Source organism: Gadus macrocephalus, chromosome 8, assembly GCF_031168955.1.
Source record: "Gadus macrocephalus chromosome 8, ASM3116895v1".
Taxonomy (NCBI): domain Eukaryota; kingdom Metazoa; phylum Chordata; class Actinopteri; order Gadiformes; family Gadidae; genus Gadus; species Gadus macrocephalus.
Window position 1 is genome coordinate 11151338 of NC_082389.1, and position 20000 is coordinate 11171337.

At 45.4% G+C, this 20000-nt stretch overlaps 1 protein-coding gene across 1 annotated transcript; it reads left to right on the top strand.

Moving 5' to 3' along the window:
• Positions 1 to 4475: 4475 nt before the first annotated feature.
• LOC132463016 (kidney mitochondrial carrier protein 1-like) lies at positions 4476 to 15200 on the top strand. Its single transcript, XM_060058876.1, has 9 exons — positions 4476 to 4717; positions 4830 to 4977; positions 5079 to 5173; positions 5615 to 5700; positions 6493 to 6588; positions 6791 to 6915; positions 9816 to 9939; positions 10294 to 10374; positions 13901 to 15200. Exons 1-9 carry the CDS (start codon positions 4654 to 4656, stop codon positions 13940 to 13942), a joined length of 861 nt encoding a protein of 286 aa, XP_059914859.1. The 5' UTR covers positions 4476 to 4653; the 3' UTR covers positions 13943 to 15200.
• The last annotated feature ends 4800 nt before the right edge of the window (positions 15201 to 20000 follow it).

Below are 20000 nucleotides of genomic sequence, written 5' to 3' on the forward strand. Positions count from 1 at the left end.
ATAGCGAAAAGGAAAAACAGTATGTAGCCTACTACTATGTACAACCCTTCTTTATTTGATGTGTTCACATAACATTGACTGGTAAAAAAAAAGGTACAAGAAAGTAAAACACGCACACGATCGCTCCACACTGCGAAACAAGGCGTGTTTAATAGGATTAGGGAGAGGCAACGATGTCATCCTCCTGAACTGCGGCATGGAGTCGGGTTATTCTCTTGGAAGGCCCGCCCGCCTGCCTCCTGGTTCCGTAGCGACTCCCCCCTAGCGGCCATCTTGGTTCAATCTGTGTTCTCAACGCTAGCTGGGTGGTTGAACCTGAACGGAGAATCCTGCATTCAGTTCAACCACCCGGTAAGCTTTTTTGACCAAGAAGGAACTAAGATAACTTCTGCAGGTGAAAAGGTCGATAGAGGCTTATCCCCAGTGATTAGCCTCATCTGTGACTCATTCTCACTCAAATAGACAGCAGTGAGTGTTCATTTGATTAGAGGCAGCGAGGAGGGGAAGAGAGGAGGGGGGAGAGAGGAGAGGGGAGAGAGGAGGGGGGAGAGAGGATGGGGGAGAGAGGAGAGGGGGGAGAGAGGATGGAGGGAGGAGGCGTGGTGGACCTGCAGCTCTATAGTTGTATCTAGGACATGTGTAGGCGGGAAGCCCTCCATCGCTGAGCATGAAAAAGGCAAAGCGTGCCTTAATCCAAGCCCTCCCCTCCCTCTCTCTCTCTCCCTCTTTCTCTATCTCTGTCTCTCTCTCTCTCTCTCTCTTTCTCTCTCTCTCTCTTTGTCTCTCTCCTCTCTCGCTCATCTAGTTTTGGTATTGCTCTCACTCTTTCAATCTTTCTTCTCAGTCATTGTCTCTCTCCTAATTCCCTTTCTCATGCTGCCTCACACCACTGTCCGTCTCTCGTCCCTGTATTGCTCTCTCTCTTTTTGTCTCTGTCTCTACTTCCACAACCAAAGAGTTCATCAGACTTTTGAGGAGTTGTGACCATAATCCAATGAGAGTGTGTTTGTGTGTGTGTGTGTGTGTGTGTGTGTGTGTGTCTGTGTGTCCGTGTGTGTGTGTGTGTGTGTGTGTGTGTGTGTGTGTGTGTGTGTGTGTCTGTGTGTCCGTGTGTGTGTGTGTGTGTGTCCGTGTGTGTCCCTGGGTGTCCGTGTGTGTGTGTGTGTCTGTGTGTGAGTGTGTGTTACATATCAAAACAACCCCCTGGATCTCTCCCAAACCCACATGTGGAGCCACGTTCCTGCTGGCACAGCCACAGACACTCTCCCTTATCCCCAAGACATACACACTGTGTACATCCAGCTCTCGGGCCACCCAGCGGTCATGTGACATAACAGCCATGTTCGAGACGTCAAGCACAACGGCATAAAACAACAAGCACACCCACTTAGACGAGGACGACAACAACAAGACAACACCACCGCGATGTGTACATGACGAAGCGTGTGTCTCGGAACGAGACAATCACTCCTGAGAACAACGCTGGGTACATGTTAGGACTTCATGAGGACCGCAAAGAGCTGACATAGCAATGAAACGACTGTCACATTACTAGTATACGAGAGAGAGAGAGAGAGAGAGAGAGAGAGAGAGAGAGAGAGAGAGGGAGAGAGAGAGAGAGAGAGAGAGAGAGAGAGAGAGAGAGAGAGAGAGAGGGAGAGAGAGAGAGAGAGAGAGAGAGAGAGAGAGAGAGGGAGAGGGAGAGAGAGAGAGAGAGAGAGAGAGAGAGAGGGAGGGGGAGAGGGAGAGAGAGAGAGAGAGAGAGAGAGAGAGAGAGAGAGAGAGAAAGAGAGTGCGGGACCTTTGACAAACAGTCAACTTCTGTAGAGCCTGACCCTCTATGTGGGCCTTTTCTTCTTCTCTGGTTAGGGTCTGCTGTGTCTACAGAAGACAAACAATAGCGCCCGCACAGAAGAGTTAACAGACAGGGATGTCTGTTAACTCTTCTGTGCGGGCTGGTGAGGGGTCGCCTTGGAGCCAACGCACAGGTTTATTTTCCCCGCCCGGGGCCAACGGCGGAAACGGCTCCTGGTGACAAATCACCACATTAAGAGCGTGCACGTGTCCTCCCTGGCTTTATTGGTTTCAGATAAAAATGGGATATTTGGGGTTTGTTTATTTCCGTCTGCAATGTATTGTGCGATGAACGTTGTATGGCAGAGTGTGGGAATTTGTGTGTGTTTGTGTGTATGTGTGTGGGTTTATATGTATGTTTGTGTGCATGTGTGTGTTTGTGTGTATTTGTCTATGTATGGGTTTGCATGTATGTTTGTGTGCATGTGTGTGTTTGTGTGTATTTGTCTATGTATGGGTTTGCATGTATGTTTGTGTGTGTATGTGTGTATTTGGGTTTGTGTGTATTTGTGTGTGTGTTTATGCGTCTGTGTGCTTATGCGTCTGTGTGCATGTGTGTGGTTGTGTGTATTTGTCTATGTATGAGTTTGTATGTATGTTTGTGTGCATGTATGTGTGTTTGTGTGTATTTGTGTTCGTGTGTATAGGTCTGTGTGTGTGTGGGTTTGTGTATGTGTGTGTATGTGTGTGTGTTTGTGTGTATATGCGTGAATGTGTGTGTGTGTGTGTGTGTGTGTGTGTGTGTGTGTGTGTGTGTGTGTGTGTGTGTGTGTGTGTGTGTGTGTGCGCACACCGTTCTCCCCATGCGCGAGTCGTTAATAATATACTGATGGCAATACCGTGGTGAGTGACCCACAGCCGAGCCATTAATCAAACAACACAACTAGCATATGATCATAATAAATATGCTCAAGATGAATGTCCCTCGCCCAGGCCGACACCCCCGGGCTTCCGGAGAAAGAGCAAGGAACGGGATCCAGAAAGGACGAATAGGGAGCAGATAACATCAAAAGGAGCTATTTGCGGGGGGACAGATATATTCTGTTGCCCTGCTGGAGTCTCCATTTGGAAGAGGCGTCGCCGTGGGGCGGCAGCGCTGTCTGTACACTGCGACCGTAGGGACGGGGTTTATATACAGAGAAGTTACACAGCGTGTGTCCCTTTATAACTCACTCCATAAACTCCTCTGGTTTCAAGACACGGCATAACTCATAGTACACGGCTAATGCTTCTCTGTGGGTGAGAGCCGTGGTAGAGGCAGAGCACTCCTCTAGGAAATACGAGCTGTAATCTTTATTAATTCAGGAATGTTTAATTCTAATTTGCTATTTAGTTTAAGTTTGATGATGTAGTTCACATAAATGCTTATTTTAGTACAAATTAATAGGCCACTCCGTTAGGCCTACGTTAGACACACCAATGAATGTTAATAAATGGCTTCATACTTCATACGATAATAAAACGAACAGAAAAGCTGGTTGACATCCTAAATGGCTTCTTTCAAAAAACAAGTCCCAATGAAGACCACTTTAATGCTACAAATGTATTAAATATGAAAAGATGTTACTATCGTGTTTTCAAAGTAGACATTCTTTAGCACAAAGGGAAATACATCTATTTTCGACCCTCCCCTGAGGTCAAGGTAAACCAGGTTAATATGAAACAGGTGGACAATGGGTTGAGACCTTTGGTTCAGACCTAAGAAGGCTGAAAGTCGAGGCAGCAACACAGTCCGTTCATTGCTGAGCCTCAGTCTTTAACGGGCACTTCTACAACAGTTAAGTAAGTCCCGTGGGATAATGCATGTGACCCATCCATTTTGTCTTCACGGCATCAATGATTTCAGAAGTGCAACGTACACGAGGGTAAGCCACCTCTCGAAGTTTAACAAATCCTCTACTGACCCCCAGTGGCGATATTATGTGACCACAACTATGAAGCCAATAATGTCTTTGGTGTGTCACTCAAAACTATTCGGCTGAGTAGAAAAATAACATTGAAACGCCCCAAACACTGTTTACAATGGAATATTTAAAGTGAATTGACGACCGCCTCATCAGATGAATTAACATGTAGGCCTACATTTGTTCCCACAGCGTATTAGACTGGGCGCGGTCGTTGCCTACGCCCAATATACATACATGTATAATACGAAGTGTAAATGGTTACTGTTAGCCTACTTAAAACATATCTCCCTGACTCCTTATACCCGTTCTCGATACCCAGTCCCAGAAAGTAACATCGGTACAAACCAACCTCCCACCAATTTCGACCCACGCTCCTGGAAGGCTTTACGCACCTAAATAATGGAATCTACATTAATTGTAGATGTGAATATGCTCACATCTACATTACTTGTAGATGTGAGACATATTCCATTATTTATCTGAAGTAGGCTATCTGATTAAATCTGAATGGCTGGATATTTCGTAGGCTACATAAATAGCCCCCGTAGTTCAGTTTTTTTTTTATATTCCTTTATAATAGGGGAGGTGAGGTGAACGAGTTGGCATTCATCGAGTTCCCTCACCACAGCAACGCCTCTCATTCGCGTAGAGCGGTTGCCTAGCAACTGTGTGTGGGCGGGACTAGCGTGGTGGAGGGCGTGGCCACGGCCTGATTCTCCACACAGGGCAGACCGGGAACCAGGAACAAAAATGCAGCGGCGGGGTTGGGAAACCGGTTGAGTAGTAAAGGACGCGGTTGCACGCCCCCAGCAAGGAGCAGACAGAAGGCGGATTATACGATTAAACTTGGAGCTAAATACTCTGGTAAAAATAATCACAGTTACAGGGGAACATGTCAAACTCAAACTGGAAGCCGTTTGTTTTCGGCGGTCTAGCCTCTGTCACGGCAGAATGCGGTAAGTTGTCGACTGTCTCGTACGGTAGCTAGTGGGCCCCGCGTGGATTATTCCACCGCTTGCTAATTGCACATGACTCTTTGATTAACGTACGGTTCACCTCTTGTTGCAGGGACTTTCCCAATCGATTTGACCAAGACGCGGTTACAAGTACAAGGCCAAGTGGGAGACATCAAATACCGAGAAATTCGCTACAGAGGAATGCTCCATGCAATGGTGAAAATTTGCAGAGAGGAGGGAGTCAGAACACTGTATTCGGGGTGAGTTCCTCTCTCTTTTTTTAATGTTTTATTGCTACGATCATCTGAGTATTTGTTTCTGTGCAGAATAAAGATTATCCATGGCCCCTCTCTACATACAGCCTAGCCCCGGCGATGCTGCGCCAGGCATCCTATGGAACAATAAAGATCGGCACCTACCAGAGCCTCAAGCGTCTTCTCGTGGACAACCCAGAGGGTAATAACACAGCCGCCCGACACCCACCGTCTAGAGACATGCATGAACTCAGTATTCAGTATCCACTTATTGAATGTAACCATGTTATTGGTGACCTAGATTCTCTAGACAATCGTGGGCCTGATGTGTCTCAGGGGGGATGATGGTTGACCTAATTTCACCAGTTAACTTAATATTTGCATAAATTAGCTTCTGTGTGTTCAGCCCCATAGCAAAATTACAACATTAAGCTGTGGCAGTGCATCATCATGTATGCAGTGGAACTGTACATAATATGTATTCTGCCTGTAATGTCTATTAGAGGTGAATACATCCAACGTTTGACAGTCAATTTACATTTACAATCTCAAACCAAAAGACGTCAACATACAGTCCAAACGTTGCATTTGCCAATAAGGCACTAGACATAATTGAGATGATGAGTTTCCTCGTTTGTTTCAGACGAGACGTTGCTGATTAACGTAGGCTGTGGCGTTATGTCTGGGGTCATCTCCTCGTCCATCGCAAACCCAACCGATGTGCTGAAGGTAGACTCACTCTCACTCACTCACTCACTCACTGAACAAATGATTGACGGCATCAGTTTTTTTGAATTACCTTCTGCAGGTACAAACCCACACAGGGCGATTGACATAAAGATAACTCTAGCCTGAAGGAAGTGTATGATTCCCAGTGTGTCATGTGTCGCACAAGACTTGGTTCCTGGAACGGTGCAGTGAAACCTAACACCAAGCTACAGTTGTTAAAGCAGCAGCCGGTAGCAGTAAACCTAACATGTGCAGGGACTTATAGTGTTATAACTCAAATGTATTGCACAGGTAAAAACACTGTAACCACCCTCAGTACTCAAACAAGCACTGTGAAGTGGCTTCACGTTAAGGGTCTACAGCGGTTGTTTTTAGTCAGGAGTCCTGATTTGGAGGAAGGAGGTGTAGGGGGGATTGGAGAGGGTCTGTTACTTTGTGTTTGACCCAAAGCCATGCGGTTTTTCTGGTTGGATTGCATGGCCGAGCGGGGAGAAGGTTAATGCAATGCCTAACAAGGCACAACAGACTTTATTTATAGGCCAGGTTCTTGAGAACCCCGCATAGTGTGTGTGTGTGTGTGTGTGTGTGTGTGTGTGTGTGTGTGTGTGTGTGTGTGTGTGTGTGTGTGTGTGTGTGTGTGTGTGTGTGTGTGTGTGTGTGTGTGTGTGTGTGTGTGTGTGTGTGTGACCTTTCTCTCCTTTCCACCCCTAGCCAATGACGTGAACCCTGTAAAGGTGTGTGTTGATATGCAGTCTCCTCTTGCCTCCAACCTTTCCTGTGTGTGTCCCCCAGATCCGCATGCAGGCCCAGGGTAGCGTTATCCAGGGCAGCATGATGGGGAACTTCATCAACATCTACCAGCAGGAGGGAACCAGAGGACTGTGGAAGGTACCTTTTGAGGACCTTTAGGCCCAATCCCATTTCTACCCCTTCCCCTTACCCCTCCCCATTGTTTTGAAGGGGGAAGGGGTAAGGGGTAGGGGGTAGAAATGGGATTGGGCCTTAATCTCCCCAACCATTCCCTTTCACTCATCCACCAATCACTTGTGATCGTCCCGGTAAAGCTGCCTTGTGTCTGTCTGTCCATCAGGGCGTGTCTCTCACGGCGCAGAGGGCGGCCATCGTGGTCGGGGTGGAGCTGCCCGTCTATGACCTTACCAAGAAGCACCTCATCCGGTCGGGTCACATGGGCGACACGGTCTACACACACTTCCTGTAAGTGACGGGCCTGAGAGACACAATTTATTTACTTCATGTGCACAAAATATGATCATAAAGGTGGCTGCTTAATAGTCGAACCATGTTGTCTGTAGTCCCTTAGTCGCTCAAATAGAAAAATTATACAAATAAAACAAAACAGAGGTGGTCGCAACAAGCCCTGATTTAACTCGTAGCATTTATTTGTTATGACCAGTGGAGGCTTCTCCATTGAGGAGTGGGAGGAAGAGCCTCCTTAACATTGTTGAGAATAAAAAATGCAGATTGCCCAGACTACTGCAATGAATTAATGCCCTTAAATATGACTACTTTAATGCCTTTGAATATATAATGTTTGTTTCCCTGGGTAAAGGGACATTAGCACCCCCTATCGCCTATTGACAATTACTTCAGGGAGGAAGGTCCTCCCTCAGCCTCCGTTGACTCCCATTCATTTCTCCGAAAGTACTGGCGGCCGGTGAATAACATGGGTTTCAATGGAAGAGAGGAGGAAAATATCATTGGGCGGGAAATCTGCCCAATCTGGCAACGCTGTTGATAACAAACCCACTCTGCCTTGCTAGGTACTCATGGCTTACTGGTAGCATTACTAGCATTCGACTGTATTGCTGGCCCTGTTTGCTAATGAATAATGGCAAATCTCCAATGTGGGCTGTTCATGGTTTCACTGATGTGGAAGATCTTGATGGGGCAACCAAACGCCACGAAGTGTCAAGTTCACGTTGGTGCTGCTATGCGACTTTCCTTGTTAGGGACCATGCCTCTAGATCAGGTTGTTTGAAATAATGTTCTCGTTCTTTTACTAGTTTTGTTTGATATTGTGGATAGGGTGAATGATTCAGAGCATGATGCATTTTAAATGGCATCACTTTTGGTCTTGAGTCTTTTCTTAAAACAATTGTAACTGAAAATAAACATAGCTAAATTACAACCAATAACTTTATTCATTGAGGGCATAAATAGGGCCAGATTTTTTTATCAACTTTTACAAATCAAGAGTAGGCCTGATTTGACGTATGGGCTTTGCATCCTTTCCTTCTGCCCTTGTAGTACATTTCAAAGACATGCTGCCCACCAGCTTTCAAATGACAGTGATGCCACTGGTGGCTTTGTATCAATTTTATTCACATAACTATCCCTCCCTACTCTTTTGTAGTTCACCAAAACACCCTGAAACAACTTGAGTCTCACATTCTTATTCCACCATACACCAACAGTGCAAGCAGGCCAATGGCAACCAAGCGCACAGTCCTTCCTCCCTCACTTTAAAAACCACCAGCCATAAAGCTCTAAACTTAAGCAATTGCTGCTTTTAATACATTTGTGAACAACTATACGATGTATGAATGCAGTTTACAAAATGGTCAGTATCGCCTTCCTGGTTGTTCAAAGACCTTCACCGCTTTGCTGATTTTTGTGTGTGCTCGTAAAAACTATTTCAATGGCACTTTGTCCCAGTTTGGTATGTAGCACAATGATGAAGTATCTATTTTATAACTCTTTCTCAGACCTGGAACTCAATCTATTTTCTAATGCCCTCAAAAATATATTGCAATAATTACATTACAAGTTTGACGATTAGTGGACTATTTGATTGAACTGACGACTAAGAGTCCACTAAGAAAATATTCAGCCTGGGGCATGAATATAAATCTATAAATTATACAGTTCTAATAGAACATTGATACACTGTTCAAAGGTTAATTTGTTGGTGTTGGCATGGGGTGAATATGACTTGTGTCGTTCAAAATTCTAAGGAACTTTGTTAGCATGCAGCAATGACATGACCTCTGTGCATGCTTCAACGTGCTAGGAGAAAGGAATGTACTAACCACTGATCCTGCACATGTTTCCAATTATAGTTAAACTTGACCTGCTTTAACTGTGTTTCAATTGTCATCATGGTTCAAATCTCAGAGCTATGGGACATGGGTGTTATGTCCTGACACACGGAATGAGAGTCAATGAAGTTTGCCAAGGAGGTCAGTAAGACAATAAAAGGATTAATTACCGCTTTCAGACCAAGTCTGCAGCCGGTCTGAATTGGTTAAACTGTATAGGCTACGGCCCAACAGGTTCATATCAAACCCATGGCAAGAATGTATAGAAGTTGAGCAACTGTCTATACACCGTCACTCAAGAACCAAATGAGAAGAGAGCGAGAGGGAGCAAGAGACTTTTCTTTGAGCCATCAGCTCAAATTTCTGCATGCTCAACGCCTTGGGCTTTTCAAGGAATGGAAGTAGTTCTGAAAACCTGAGGCGATGGGTTTTCAGAAGTACGCCATTTTTACTTCCGTTACCGTATTCTATTTTTTATTGTACCTATATCAATTCAACAGCAGATTGAGCAACTGGGCTCCTTTTTAATTTCTCTCACCCTCAAAACACAAATGTCTGAATGACGGTATCTCACAGCCTATCAAATGCCTGTAGGCAATTATTGTTTGCTAAATGTGACTCATGTCCCACCATCCATATTAGGTCATATATGGGTCAGAGATCAGGGGAACATAATTAGTGGTCATCGTGTTGTAGCCTAAAAAATAATCTAAGCCTAAAATAAAAAGGCTAAAGAAACAGACCTTGATAGAGATTGTTATATTTGTTTGATTAGTTAGTTTGAGACTGTTTTCGTACTGTGAGACTGTGCCTGTATAAAACCGTTTATCACCCTTTGAATTCCTAATAATGTTTCTACAGTTGCTGTGTTAACTTGATTTAGATGAGACATGCATGTAAAGATGGCCAGACACATAAAAACCAACAGACCAAATCAATACGCTGGTGCCAACGCCTCCCTCTCTGTTAAAACACTATTTTGGGAGTGCCGAGAAATCGAGGCGCTGGGTAATTGGCTTGACCTGAACCTGGCTTGCCTCCCTCTGCTGCCCCCAGGTCCAGCTTTGTGTGCGGTTTGGCCGGGGCCCTGACCTCCAACCCGGTGGATGTGGTCCGGACCCGCATGATGAACCAGCGGGGAGGAGCCGTGTACCAGGGCACCGTGGACTGTCTGCTACAGGTAGGTCTATGGGGACCCCTGGACTGTCTGCTGCAGGCAGGTTTATAGGGAACCCTCGACGCAAAACCAGCCATGCATGACGTGTGGCCAGCCAGGATACATCAAGGAAAACCCTGGTTATTTGCCACTTCTGTTTTCAGAAAATGTATTTTATGTTTACTTTGGAGACGGTGTATTCAGTAGTCCTCCTGGACTGCTTGTTAGAATGCCATCACACTAGCATGCGTGCAGAACGATTTGTCAGAAGTACAAACTGGTTAAGAGCTTTTTGGTCTGTACATTTTGAGAAGTCCAGTTTGATGACTTCGCTGTGATTGATCGAGGTTGTCTCTCTCTCCCTCTCTCGATCTTTAGACCTGGCGTTCGGAGGGCTTCATGGCTCTTTACAAAGGGTTCTTCCCCAACTGGCTGCGTCTGGGTCCGTGGAATATCATTGTATCCTTCTTTTTACCACGTCATGAACGCATGTCACGCCGCGTATTCACACTGGTGTCAGTCTGTTTACCTACTGGGGAGGTGGTTGATGTAGTTGAGTTTTGCTTTATAACTTTGGCATGTCAAGCAACGCTCAGTTTGTTTGAGACTTAGTTTATGAAATGCTAGCCAACTCCATTATGTAACGCTGTGAACCCCTAGACTTCTCCTTCCTCATTACCTCCTGATCCTTGGCAAGAACAAAACACAACAGAGGCCCAAGACGGGTTTAAGGAAAAGATGCAGGGTTAGAGGGAGAACGGGCCCTGAGAGATTTCAGGGCCAAAGGTGTAAATCCGTTTTTAATAAGGTACCAAGTTTGACTAAAGCTATGAGGTAATGAAACCCGGGAGTGGACGGGCCTGAAATACGAAGATCGTTGCCTAGCAAGGCCAGGGTGGAACCCGCTTACGGGCACAGGAAGCATTTGGAACAGGATAGAGCATTTTATATTAGGGCTGGGCGATAAATCGATATTTAGTCGTAATCGAAAAAAATAAATAAAGTAAGCTTAAATATCAAAACAAAAGTGAGTTTTTAGAGTTAGGGTTATTCTCCTCTCCAGATTGGCCTGGACTCAAAATTCTTTCATCATATTAATCTCTAGAATCAGATGCATCATTATGGCCCCGCTCTTATGCCCTAAAAATGTTTACTTTTCGCACAATCTCATAGAAAAGCCAAAAGTCCACACTCTCATTTTTCCTATATTTAAGGATGCTTTAATTGTCATTTAACATTTACATGAAAAACGAAATGCAGTACTCCGGTCTCCATGTGCTACCTAAAACCCTAAAATTTGTTCAACTTGAAATAAACTACTAATATGAACAAAGACATATTAAGATACAAAAATACATATTAAAAGGCCCTTCAACTTCCTTAGGAAGTAGAGCCGTTGATGGGCCTTCTTGATGGTGTGCACGGTGTTCTCCCGCCAGGTGAGCGGGTTGGTAAGGAGCAGGCCAAGGTATTTGAATGTGTGAACCCTCTCCACAGCTGTGTAGTCGATGTAGATGAGGGGAGGGATAGGGCCCTTCCTGCGGAAGTCCACAATCAACTCCTTCGTCTTCTTTGTGTTCAGGATCAGGTTGTTTTCCCCGCACCACAGTTCCAGTCCCCTCACTTTCTGCCTGTAAGCCGTCTCATCCCCATTGCTGATAAGTCCTATCACGGCTGTGTCATCTGCAAGCTATGACATTACTGTCGTAGTCTGCTCTGCATTCGTGAGTAAGCAGTACAGTAGAGGGCTGAGCACACAGCCCTGGGGACTGCCAGTGTTGAGGATGGTGGGTGAGGATGGGAGGTTATTAATCCTAACAGACTGAGGTCTGTGGGTCAGGAAATCCAGTATTAAATTGCAGAGTGATGGAGAGAAACCGAGTGCTGACAGCTTGTTGATCAGTGTCTGCGGAATGATTGTAAGCAGAACTAAAATCAAGAAAAAGTAGTCTCGCATATGAATTGCTAGTCTCCAGATGTGGGAAGGCTTGGTGGATAATGGCTGAAACTGCATCAGCAGTCGACTGGTTCTGCCTGTAAGCGTACTGGTGACAGTCGGATGTGATGTTAATGGTGTTCTTGTGACATTAACACCCTCTTCAATGTTTTCATGATGATTGGGGGGAGAGCAACAGGTGTCATTGAGACAGGTGACCGTCTGGGCTTTTGGTACCGTAATGATGGTGGATGTCTTAAGACATATCGGTGCAGTGGCCTGTGCCAGGGAGGTGTTAAAGATGTCACACATGACCCCTGAGAGTTGGCATGCACAGTCCTTTAGGACACGACCTGGATACCTTCAGGTCCAGCTGCTTTGCGTGGATTTATTTTGCAACCTCCCTCTCTGATACTCGGTGTGTAGTCCCCTGGCGAGGATGAAAGCTTGGTAGGGGAGTTATTGGAGGCCTCGAAACGGGCATAAAGGTGGCTCAGAGCATCAGGCAAGGAGGGGTCGGTGGGGCGTTGTGCGTTCTTCTTGCTGTAATTGGTAACACACTTAATGCCCTTCCACATGCTACGGGGTCATTAGAGATGAAATGCCTTTGCTGTCTTTATGCCTGTTGTCAGGCCTCGCCGTGCGTCCCCGAGTGCGTCTGAGTCCCCGGACCTGAACGCAGCCTCTCGTGCTCTCAGAAGCGATCGCACCTCGGCATTCAGCAAAGGGTTTTTGGTTAGGGATAATCCTGATGGTTTTCCTGATGGTGACGTCATCCACACACTTATTAATGTGTGCCAGGACTGATGTAGTATATTAGTCCAGGTTCACAACATCATCCACCGTTGCGGCTTCTTTAAACATCTGCCAGTCTGTGCTTACAAAACAGTCCTGGAGCATAGAGACCGCTCAACTCGGCCACACCGGGATGTCTTTCTCAGGGCAGTATGCATGAACAAGCATGACTGAGATGTGATCTGAAGAGCCAAAATGGGGGTGGGGGAAAGCCCGGTACGTCCCACGTCTGTTGGTATACACTTTGTCCAGTGTATTGTTGCCTTGGGTGGCGATGTTGACATGCTGTTGGAATGTTGGGAGTGTATCCCTCAGACACGCATGATTGAAATCCCCTGCAACCACATACAACGCCTCAGGGCATTTGCTTTCACCTTGGCTATCAGTCCAGCCCTCCCGCTTCTGCCTCCTCGCACGCTGCTTCCTTTTGCCTCTGAAGCCGCGCGACCCGTACTTCCACGCCGTTGTCCTTAGCATTTGCAGTCTCCCAAGTTCAGATTTTAGTTTTGGTGCAAGTGAAAGTGAAGCTGCTACCTTCTAAAGCGCTAAAAGTTTGGCGTTACAATATCCAAGATTCTCACAGAGCCCTAGAGAAGCCGCTGCATTGACGCGTGCCGCCATCTTGGATCACATGACGGGTGTATTCCTTTACCACCACCTTATGACCACTTTGTTATTGTATAACTACTATACGACTTTCATAAGGTGGATACCATTGACGGTGCACATTTTCAGATCTGTATTCTTTTAAGAGAGCCCTTAATTCTCTTGTGTAATGTGTGCTTGGAGTTTTCTGAATGTTGTGTGCTTATCTATAGAAATTTTCCCGATGTGAATGGGGCTTCATGCACTTCAGGAATGTCAGTGGCTCAATGGGATAATGCCTTGTACCGGTGATCCTTAGGTTGTGAATTCAAATCCCGATTATAGCATTATGAACAAGCTGAACATGGCATTTGGCCATTGCTCTGCAGCCCACTCACCTGAAAGCCGAGGCACAGTGTGGCATTAAGGGGACCATCTTTCCCTCAGAATTATATTCTTTCTCTTTTTTTTTTTTTATATATATATATTGTTAATCTTCAAATAAACATTATTTTTTCCCCTTACAGAATAGAATCAAGTAAAATCGATAATCTGGTTTGGTTTGAAAAGAGCTGACATTACATTTTAAGGCCAAATCTCCCGGCCCTACTGTTGCATCCCATTCTTCTGTTGGGGAAACCTGTGTATTCCTTGACTTCCCATGTCCAGTTCTTCCTCACCTACGAGCAGCTAAAGAAGATTGACGTTTGACGATGAAGGCTGAAACGAGGAGAAGTGAATGACAAGCGAGAGAGAGAAACCGTGGGGACCATGGCAGGAAGTCCCAGCGCAGGAAAGCCGGGATAGATCCAGCATGGAGCCATTGAATAGGGCTGGGGGAAAGAGGTGGGAAGATTGATGTGCCATCCAACATAGACAAGGCTTCATATGTCTTGGATGTTGACTGCGCTTGTAACCCGTCAGTCACACGCTTGCACATACATGCAGTTTCTCCCAGCCGAACCCCCTCTCCCTCCTTCCAACCCACCGCGTTACGTTTCTGGCGTACCTCGATGATCCGGCACTCCCTCCCTTAAGCCCCAGCAACCCCTTGTTTTGTTGGAAAACACCCAGATTGGTACCTCAGTACATACAAAGTGGAACGACGGCACATCTGCCGATTTCGAGTGCCTTAGTGTACTGCATCACTTCCTGTTGATGGCCCTGCTTGAGCTGCAGAAGAAGGAGAGGCAGGAAGTCCAGGCGACCACGGGGCATCAGTGGTTAAATACCACTTCCCAGGGACAGGGTGGGGCCACACAAGACTCAAATCTAACATTTGTACACTTCATACACTCATTTATTTTCGTCTCCCTAAATTGTCATACAGGGAAAATGGGGTGACGGCATTTTTTTTTTATGATTATTCCTCTGTAGAATATTATTTGCCCAATGTTTAAGATTGACCAAGAATGTATCGTCTCCATATTTGACTGCTATATAAACACTTGTATATAGCAGTTACAGTGTAAACGGAGCGAACAACAGCCACCAGAACCAAATGCGTCAGTCGTACTCGCTCATGTCACATGAGATACAAGCCACGGAGGGTAACTAACTGGGTTCCCATGACCCCTCTTAGTTCTTTCATAACGCATTGCAATGGCATTACAGCCTCATGCTTCATGAATTGGCACATAGTTGACGCCAAACTTATTTGCACACCGCAAAAAACATTTGATGTATCATGTTGAAAAGCAACCCAGCTGACCAAATAGTTACTTAAAAGGGAAAAGTATAAATGTATTACCTATTGCTGTATGCTTATATTTTGCACGAAATTAATATTCCGATGGTCATTCATGTCCAAATGTGGATATTTACGTGCATTTGTTTAGGAATCATGTTACCAATTGCGTTTGTTAGTACCAGTGTCTTTTCGATCGGTGCGATTTCGGGAAACGTATTATGCTGATGTTACAATTATTTGAGTTCTGATCATTGAGGGATCCACCGAATAAACTGTAAAATGGCACTCGTAGTTTCTTTTTTTTCCATTGGAGGGCGCTGTGTAGCCACAATAACAAACAAGAGCCTGACCCAGATGAAGGGAACCGTTATGTTGTTCCCCTTGCCAAGTTGCCCTCCCCTCCTCAACCTAAACCTACTCCTTACCAGACGGCGCAATTGAAGTACTACATATCTAGCACAGTCTTATTGTTTCACGAAAACACCCCATCTCTTTTTAAACACACGTTCACACAGCAACAGAAAACAATGTCGCTCCTGAATAATTCATGGTTTCTGGGATGTAATTGTTGTGTCTCCGAGGAGGACTCCTCACCGGAGCTGTGGTGAGGAGACGGTGGCAACTCGGGAGGGTTGTTTAAAAAAAAAAAAATGCGATAAACTACATTTTGTGTGCGCGGGAGCACCGCCGCGGGACTTATTAGTTACAAGTAGCGAGGTTCTTTTAATTCCCAATAAGCCACGATGAATTGCCTTCTCGGGTAATTGTTGACGTCGGGCTGAATTGCTAATCGGACCAGGCCAACGTTAGAAACCTATGCGTGGACTTTATACGGCTAAGGACAATGACCATGTATCTGTGTGTTACCTAGCCGGCCGACTTGCAGGGTTCATCTGAATTCAGGTCCCTGCTGTGTAGCGGTTAAAACTTTTGAATTAGCCACGTCAGCGTCTGCTGCTAATGAGGGCGCCGTCCCCATGCTAGTCCTTTGTGATCTGACCAGGGTATTAACTAGCGTAGCCTGGCGCGGTTCCTTTGGCGCGCTTTCTCTGGCAGGCGCGCCCCTTCAGTAGACAGACCAGCATGGCCACGAGGGATTCCACCATTCACAGCCATGGCGTATTAAGGGCATTATCGCTCGTCTGGCCCAGGGAGGTGCGCCTTGCTCCCCGCATTGTGTTTCGGGGGACTCGGAGTGGTGTGTGTCGTAGGGATAACGAATTTCTCTCGCCGTTCCAAACACAAACGTCTTTCTCTCTCCCCACTTTTATATTCTGCCTTTCAGCGATTTTGCTTTCAGATGAAAGCGAGGGGATGAAGCGACACAAGGGGTGGGGGATTACAGCTGTATATCTGCATGGACCTCTCAGACAATGTGGCCTATCACGCTGGGGTCAATGGGTTCGCCTTGCCCTTGAGCGGAACAATGGCCCTCAGGCCACATAGGATTCTTGTTGCTAAAAAGCTGCCACTTGTTTTTATGATAAGTCATTTGCGTTTGACCTGCGCCAGCCACATGAACAATGTACGCTTTGTATGGGAACGGTTCATTTAAATAAGATGAACCACCCCGAATAAATAAAAATCCTAATAACAGTCCAGCAGGCCTACATCCCAATCATGAAAAGATATCCTGACTTAATGTGTTTTTAAATGCCTAATTGCATTTAAGATGGTACTTGTAAAGCAATAGTTCCACCTTTAAGTACGACAGATATTATTAATTGATGATTTCACTCGAGAAGTTCGAGCCCCAACGATGACTGGTGTTTGACAAGGAGACTCCCTTCTCGCGCGGCTGTCAAGCCTCCCGTTTAATTAGAGGATGCCGTCTAAAAGCGCGCCTTCAGTTCCTGGCGGTTACATCCATAGACGCACACTCACAAACTCCCGCGCCACGATTCATCTGACAGTCAAACTTCTCATTCAAACAACAAACAAGCAAAGCAACCCTCCTCTAAATCACAGCGCTGCCGACCTACATTTTTTTTTCCACGCGCAGGAAGAAAGGGGAGGGGGGGTGGGATTGAGACACCGGAGAGACGTGATCACACGAGCTCAGCCGCTGGTAATGCGGCCTGCCATTGTTGTAAACCAGGCGGGGGACACAGAGCGAATGTTAGAAGAGATAGAGAATGAGTTGCCGGCGCGGGGCTGGGGATTAGTTCTTTTATTAGTTGTTCTATTTTATTAGTCGTTCGTGCCTGGAGCCTTGAGACCTCCTTGTTTATGAGTCGGAACAAGTTATAAGAAGTTGGTGGGACGTCACTCAGACCCGACTGTGGCCGAGATGACCCTTTGTGTTGATTTGCTGTGTAGTGTCATGTCCAATATAAAAGTACTGAAAACTACCAAAATGAATGTGTACATTGCTGTGGGTGTAGACATTGCTGTAGGCATATAACAAACATCACGCTGCCACGCGACTGGCAGAAATAATGTAGCTTCACGCGCTGACAACCAATGTGTTCAAGTGTGCCCCCCATCCCCAAACACCCCGCAGGACCCCCGGCTAGAGGCTCTGGCTGTAGTTTTCTACCCGGGCTTCTGATAAGGAGTAAACATTGAAATATCCAGTTTGTTTTGGTTTCACCTAATGGCCAATTATGCATTTCCATGCCTTAAGGGTTGTGCTTGCGCTACATCGCACACACACAAACACACACACGCACGCACACACATTCATGCACTCACATACATACACACACACACACACACACACACACACACAGAGCATATTACTAGGCCCATATTCGAAAAAACAACGTGGTCATGGCCATGGGACACACATTCAAGATTCCATTTATCTGTGGCCTGTCGATTATTCAAATGGTGGGAATGAAAAATGCCAATGCCCTTGGAAAAGTGTTTGTAAACAGTAAATGTACACTGTGTGTAAACTGAAATGTGCATTTTTGAAGAATTATTATTTGTATTTCTATATATATATAGTTATCATGCTGGTGTAGAAAACACACTTTTTCTCTCTCACACACCCTCCCTCCTGCCCTCCCTCCCTCTCTCCCACACACACACACACACACACACACACACACACACACACACACACACACACACACACACACACACACACACACACACACACACAAAAACACACAATCAGTGTGTAAAGGGCAGATTATGGTTCCACGTTCACACAACGCAATGACCACGCAGTCACTTCGACGTAGTCGTGACCCTCAGCATCGGTCTACGTGTCGCTATGCATATCAGTGGTAAAGAGAGAACAAATAGTTTGTATTTTTCTGTGCATGTTATTACTTTACAATTGGTCTACCAGTAGATGTTTTTGATGATGGTATGTTATAGATTCTAGCAACTTGAAAGCCGGATACGACTCAAACAATGTGCAACAAAAACAAAAGATAGGCAGCTAGTTGGCCGTCGTTGTCCATTCTGGTCATTGTATAATCTAAATATGTGATGACTGAATACAAAACGTTGCTACTTTTTACAGATTAATAGCGAGTAAAAAAAAAGGTTACGGCTATGAAGGCAAAAGATACATGTTTTGCCTTTTGAGTTTTTGCATACAAAGCGTGTTGCCGGAATTGGTGTAGTTAGCAGACCAATCACAGCCCTTGCGACTGCGTCGCCTCGACGCAAGGTTACAACTTTTGGGAGGCGCACGTCAGGCGCTTGTGGTGGACGCAAGGAGGGTCCGCAAGGCCGTAACAGGTCCATAACCCCCTTGCGTTGCGTTGACGTGGAACCATAAAGAGCCCTTAATGTGCTGTGTGTGAGAGGCGAGGCAGATGCGAGTAACTTATTTACTGGCGCTCATCAAATGAGCGTCACATGTGTGCAGAGGCCATGAGGCTGCACATCACACTCTTCCCTGCTGGGGGAACAATAGGCCCACTGTGGAGGTGAGAGGCATCCCAACAGTCAACATTCAAAGGGCTTCATTGGCCTGCAGGAAGAGCTCAGTTCACATGGCTGAGGCACAGCAAGTCAATTAAGGTGTGACATAGGACACAAAATAATAATATTAACACAGCTAAAAGTACAATTGTTGATATAATACAAAAGTAAATGCATATACAGTAAGACTATGATATGATGGAATAAAAGGGGTGAGTTCATGCAACTATTTCCTGGGACTAAACCATAAAATGACTCTCTCTCTCTCTCTCTCTCTCTCTCTCTCTCTCTCTCTCTCTCTTTAACCCTCTCCATCACTCGCTCAATGGATTCAAACTTCTCCTCCCTTTTCCTTTAAAAGGTGACGGTACTATTCTACATCTTAGTTTAGTGAAAATAATAGAAAAATGATTCTACGGATATACCAGTAAACATAACGTCTCAAACAAATGCACGCTACTCTCCTACTGCACCGTGATATTATTTCTTTTCCTAAAAGCTCACGTGAATCTCGTACTGTATTCTACGGTCTGTGGGACTTTCCCCTTTAAACACATGATGCGCCGAGGCTTCATATCTCGGACAAACCGTGTGAATAAAATCCCCCTTCAGAATAACATGATCCTGTCTTCGATTTCTGTGACCCTATATACAACATTGGATGGTTTTATTCACACATTAAACTAAATTTTGCTGTGCTTGCCACCTGAATGGATTTTTTTTCGTGCTTTGGTGCCGTGTTGTTTAACCAAACAAACAGCTTTAATCTGACACTGATTAAGTATTGTCACTGCATGTAAACAACATTCTCCTCCTCAGATATTTTATAAAATGGAGACACACAATCTGCCTTAAATAAAGCATGGATCGTCAAGACAAAGGATAGCTTTCCATTCCTCTTTTCAAGGCTTCTATTGAGCACATTTAGTTCACCAGCCAATCACAATATAATTTTTATTTTTAGTGTGGTGCTCTGTACTCTCTCTCCTTTGTTTCCGAGTCTTGGGACCTAGGGTTCCTGCAATTAGTTGCTATATTAAACAGTCTGTCCCAGAATAAACCCGCTTATTGTGCAGGGTAGACAAAATTCATCAGGGCCCCTGAAACTATGGTGTCTGTATTGAATGCGACACTCGATACAAACAGTGAAGTTATTGTCCAACCGTTTAGGGGTGAGTAGGCAGATGGAGCTTT

What these genes read in the sequence shown, in the direction of transcription:
- LOC132463016 (XM_060058876.1), top strand. Translation starts at nt 4,654, where the DNA reads ATGTCAAACTCAAACTGGAAGCCGTTTGTTTTCGGCGGTCTAGCCTCT. An exon ending in GAACCAGAGGACTGTGGAAG is followed by an intron (nt 6,589 to 6,790) that starts GTACCTTTTGAG and finishes TCTGTCCATCAG; the next exon opens with GGCGTGTCTCTCACGGCGCA. An exon ending in CCGTGGACTGTCTGCTACAG is followed by an intron (nt 9,940 to 10,293) that starts GTAGGTCTATGG and finishes CTCGATCTTTAG; the next exon opens with ACCTGGCGTTCGGAGGGCTT.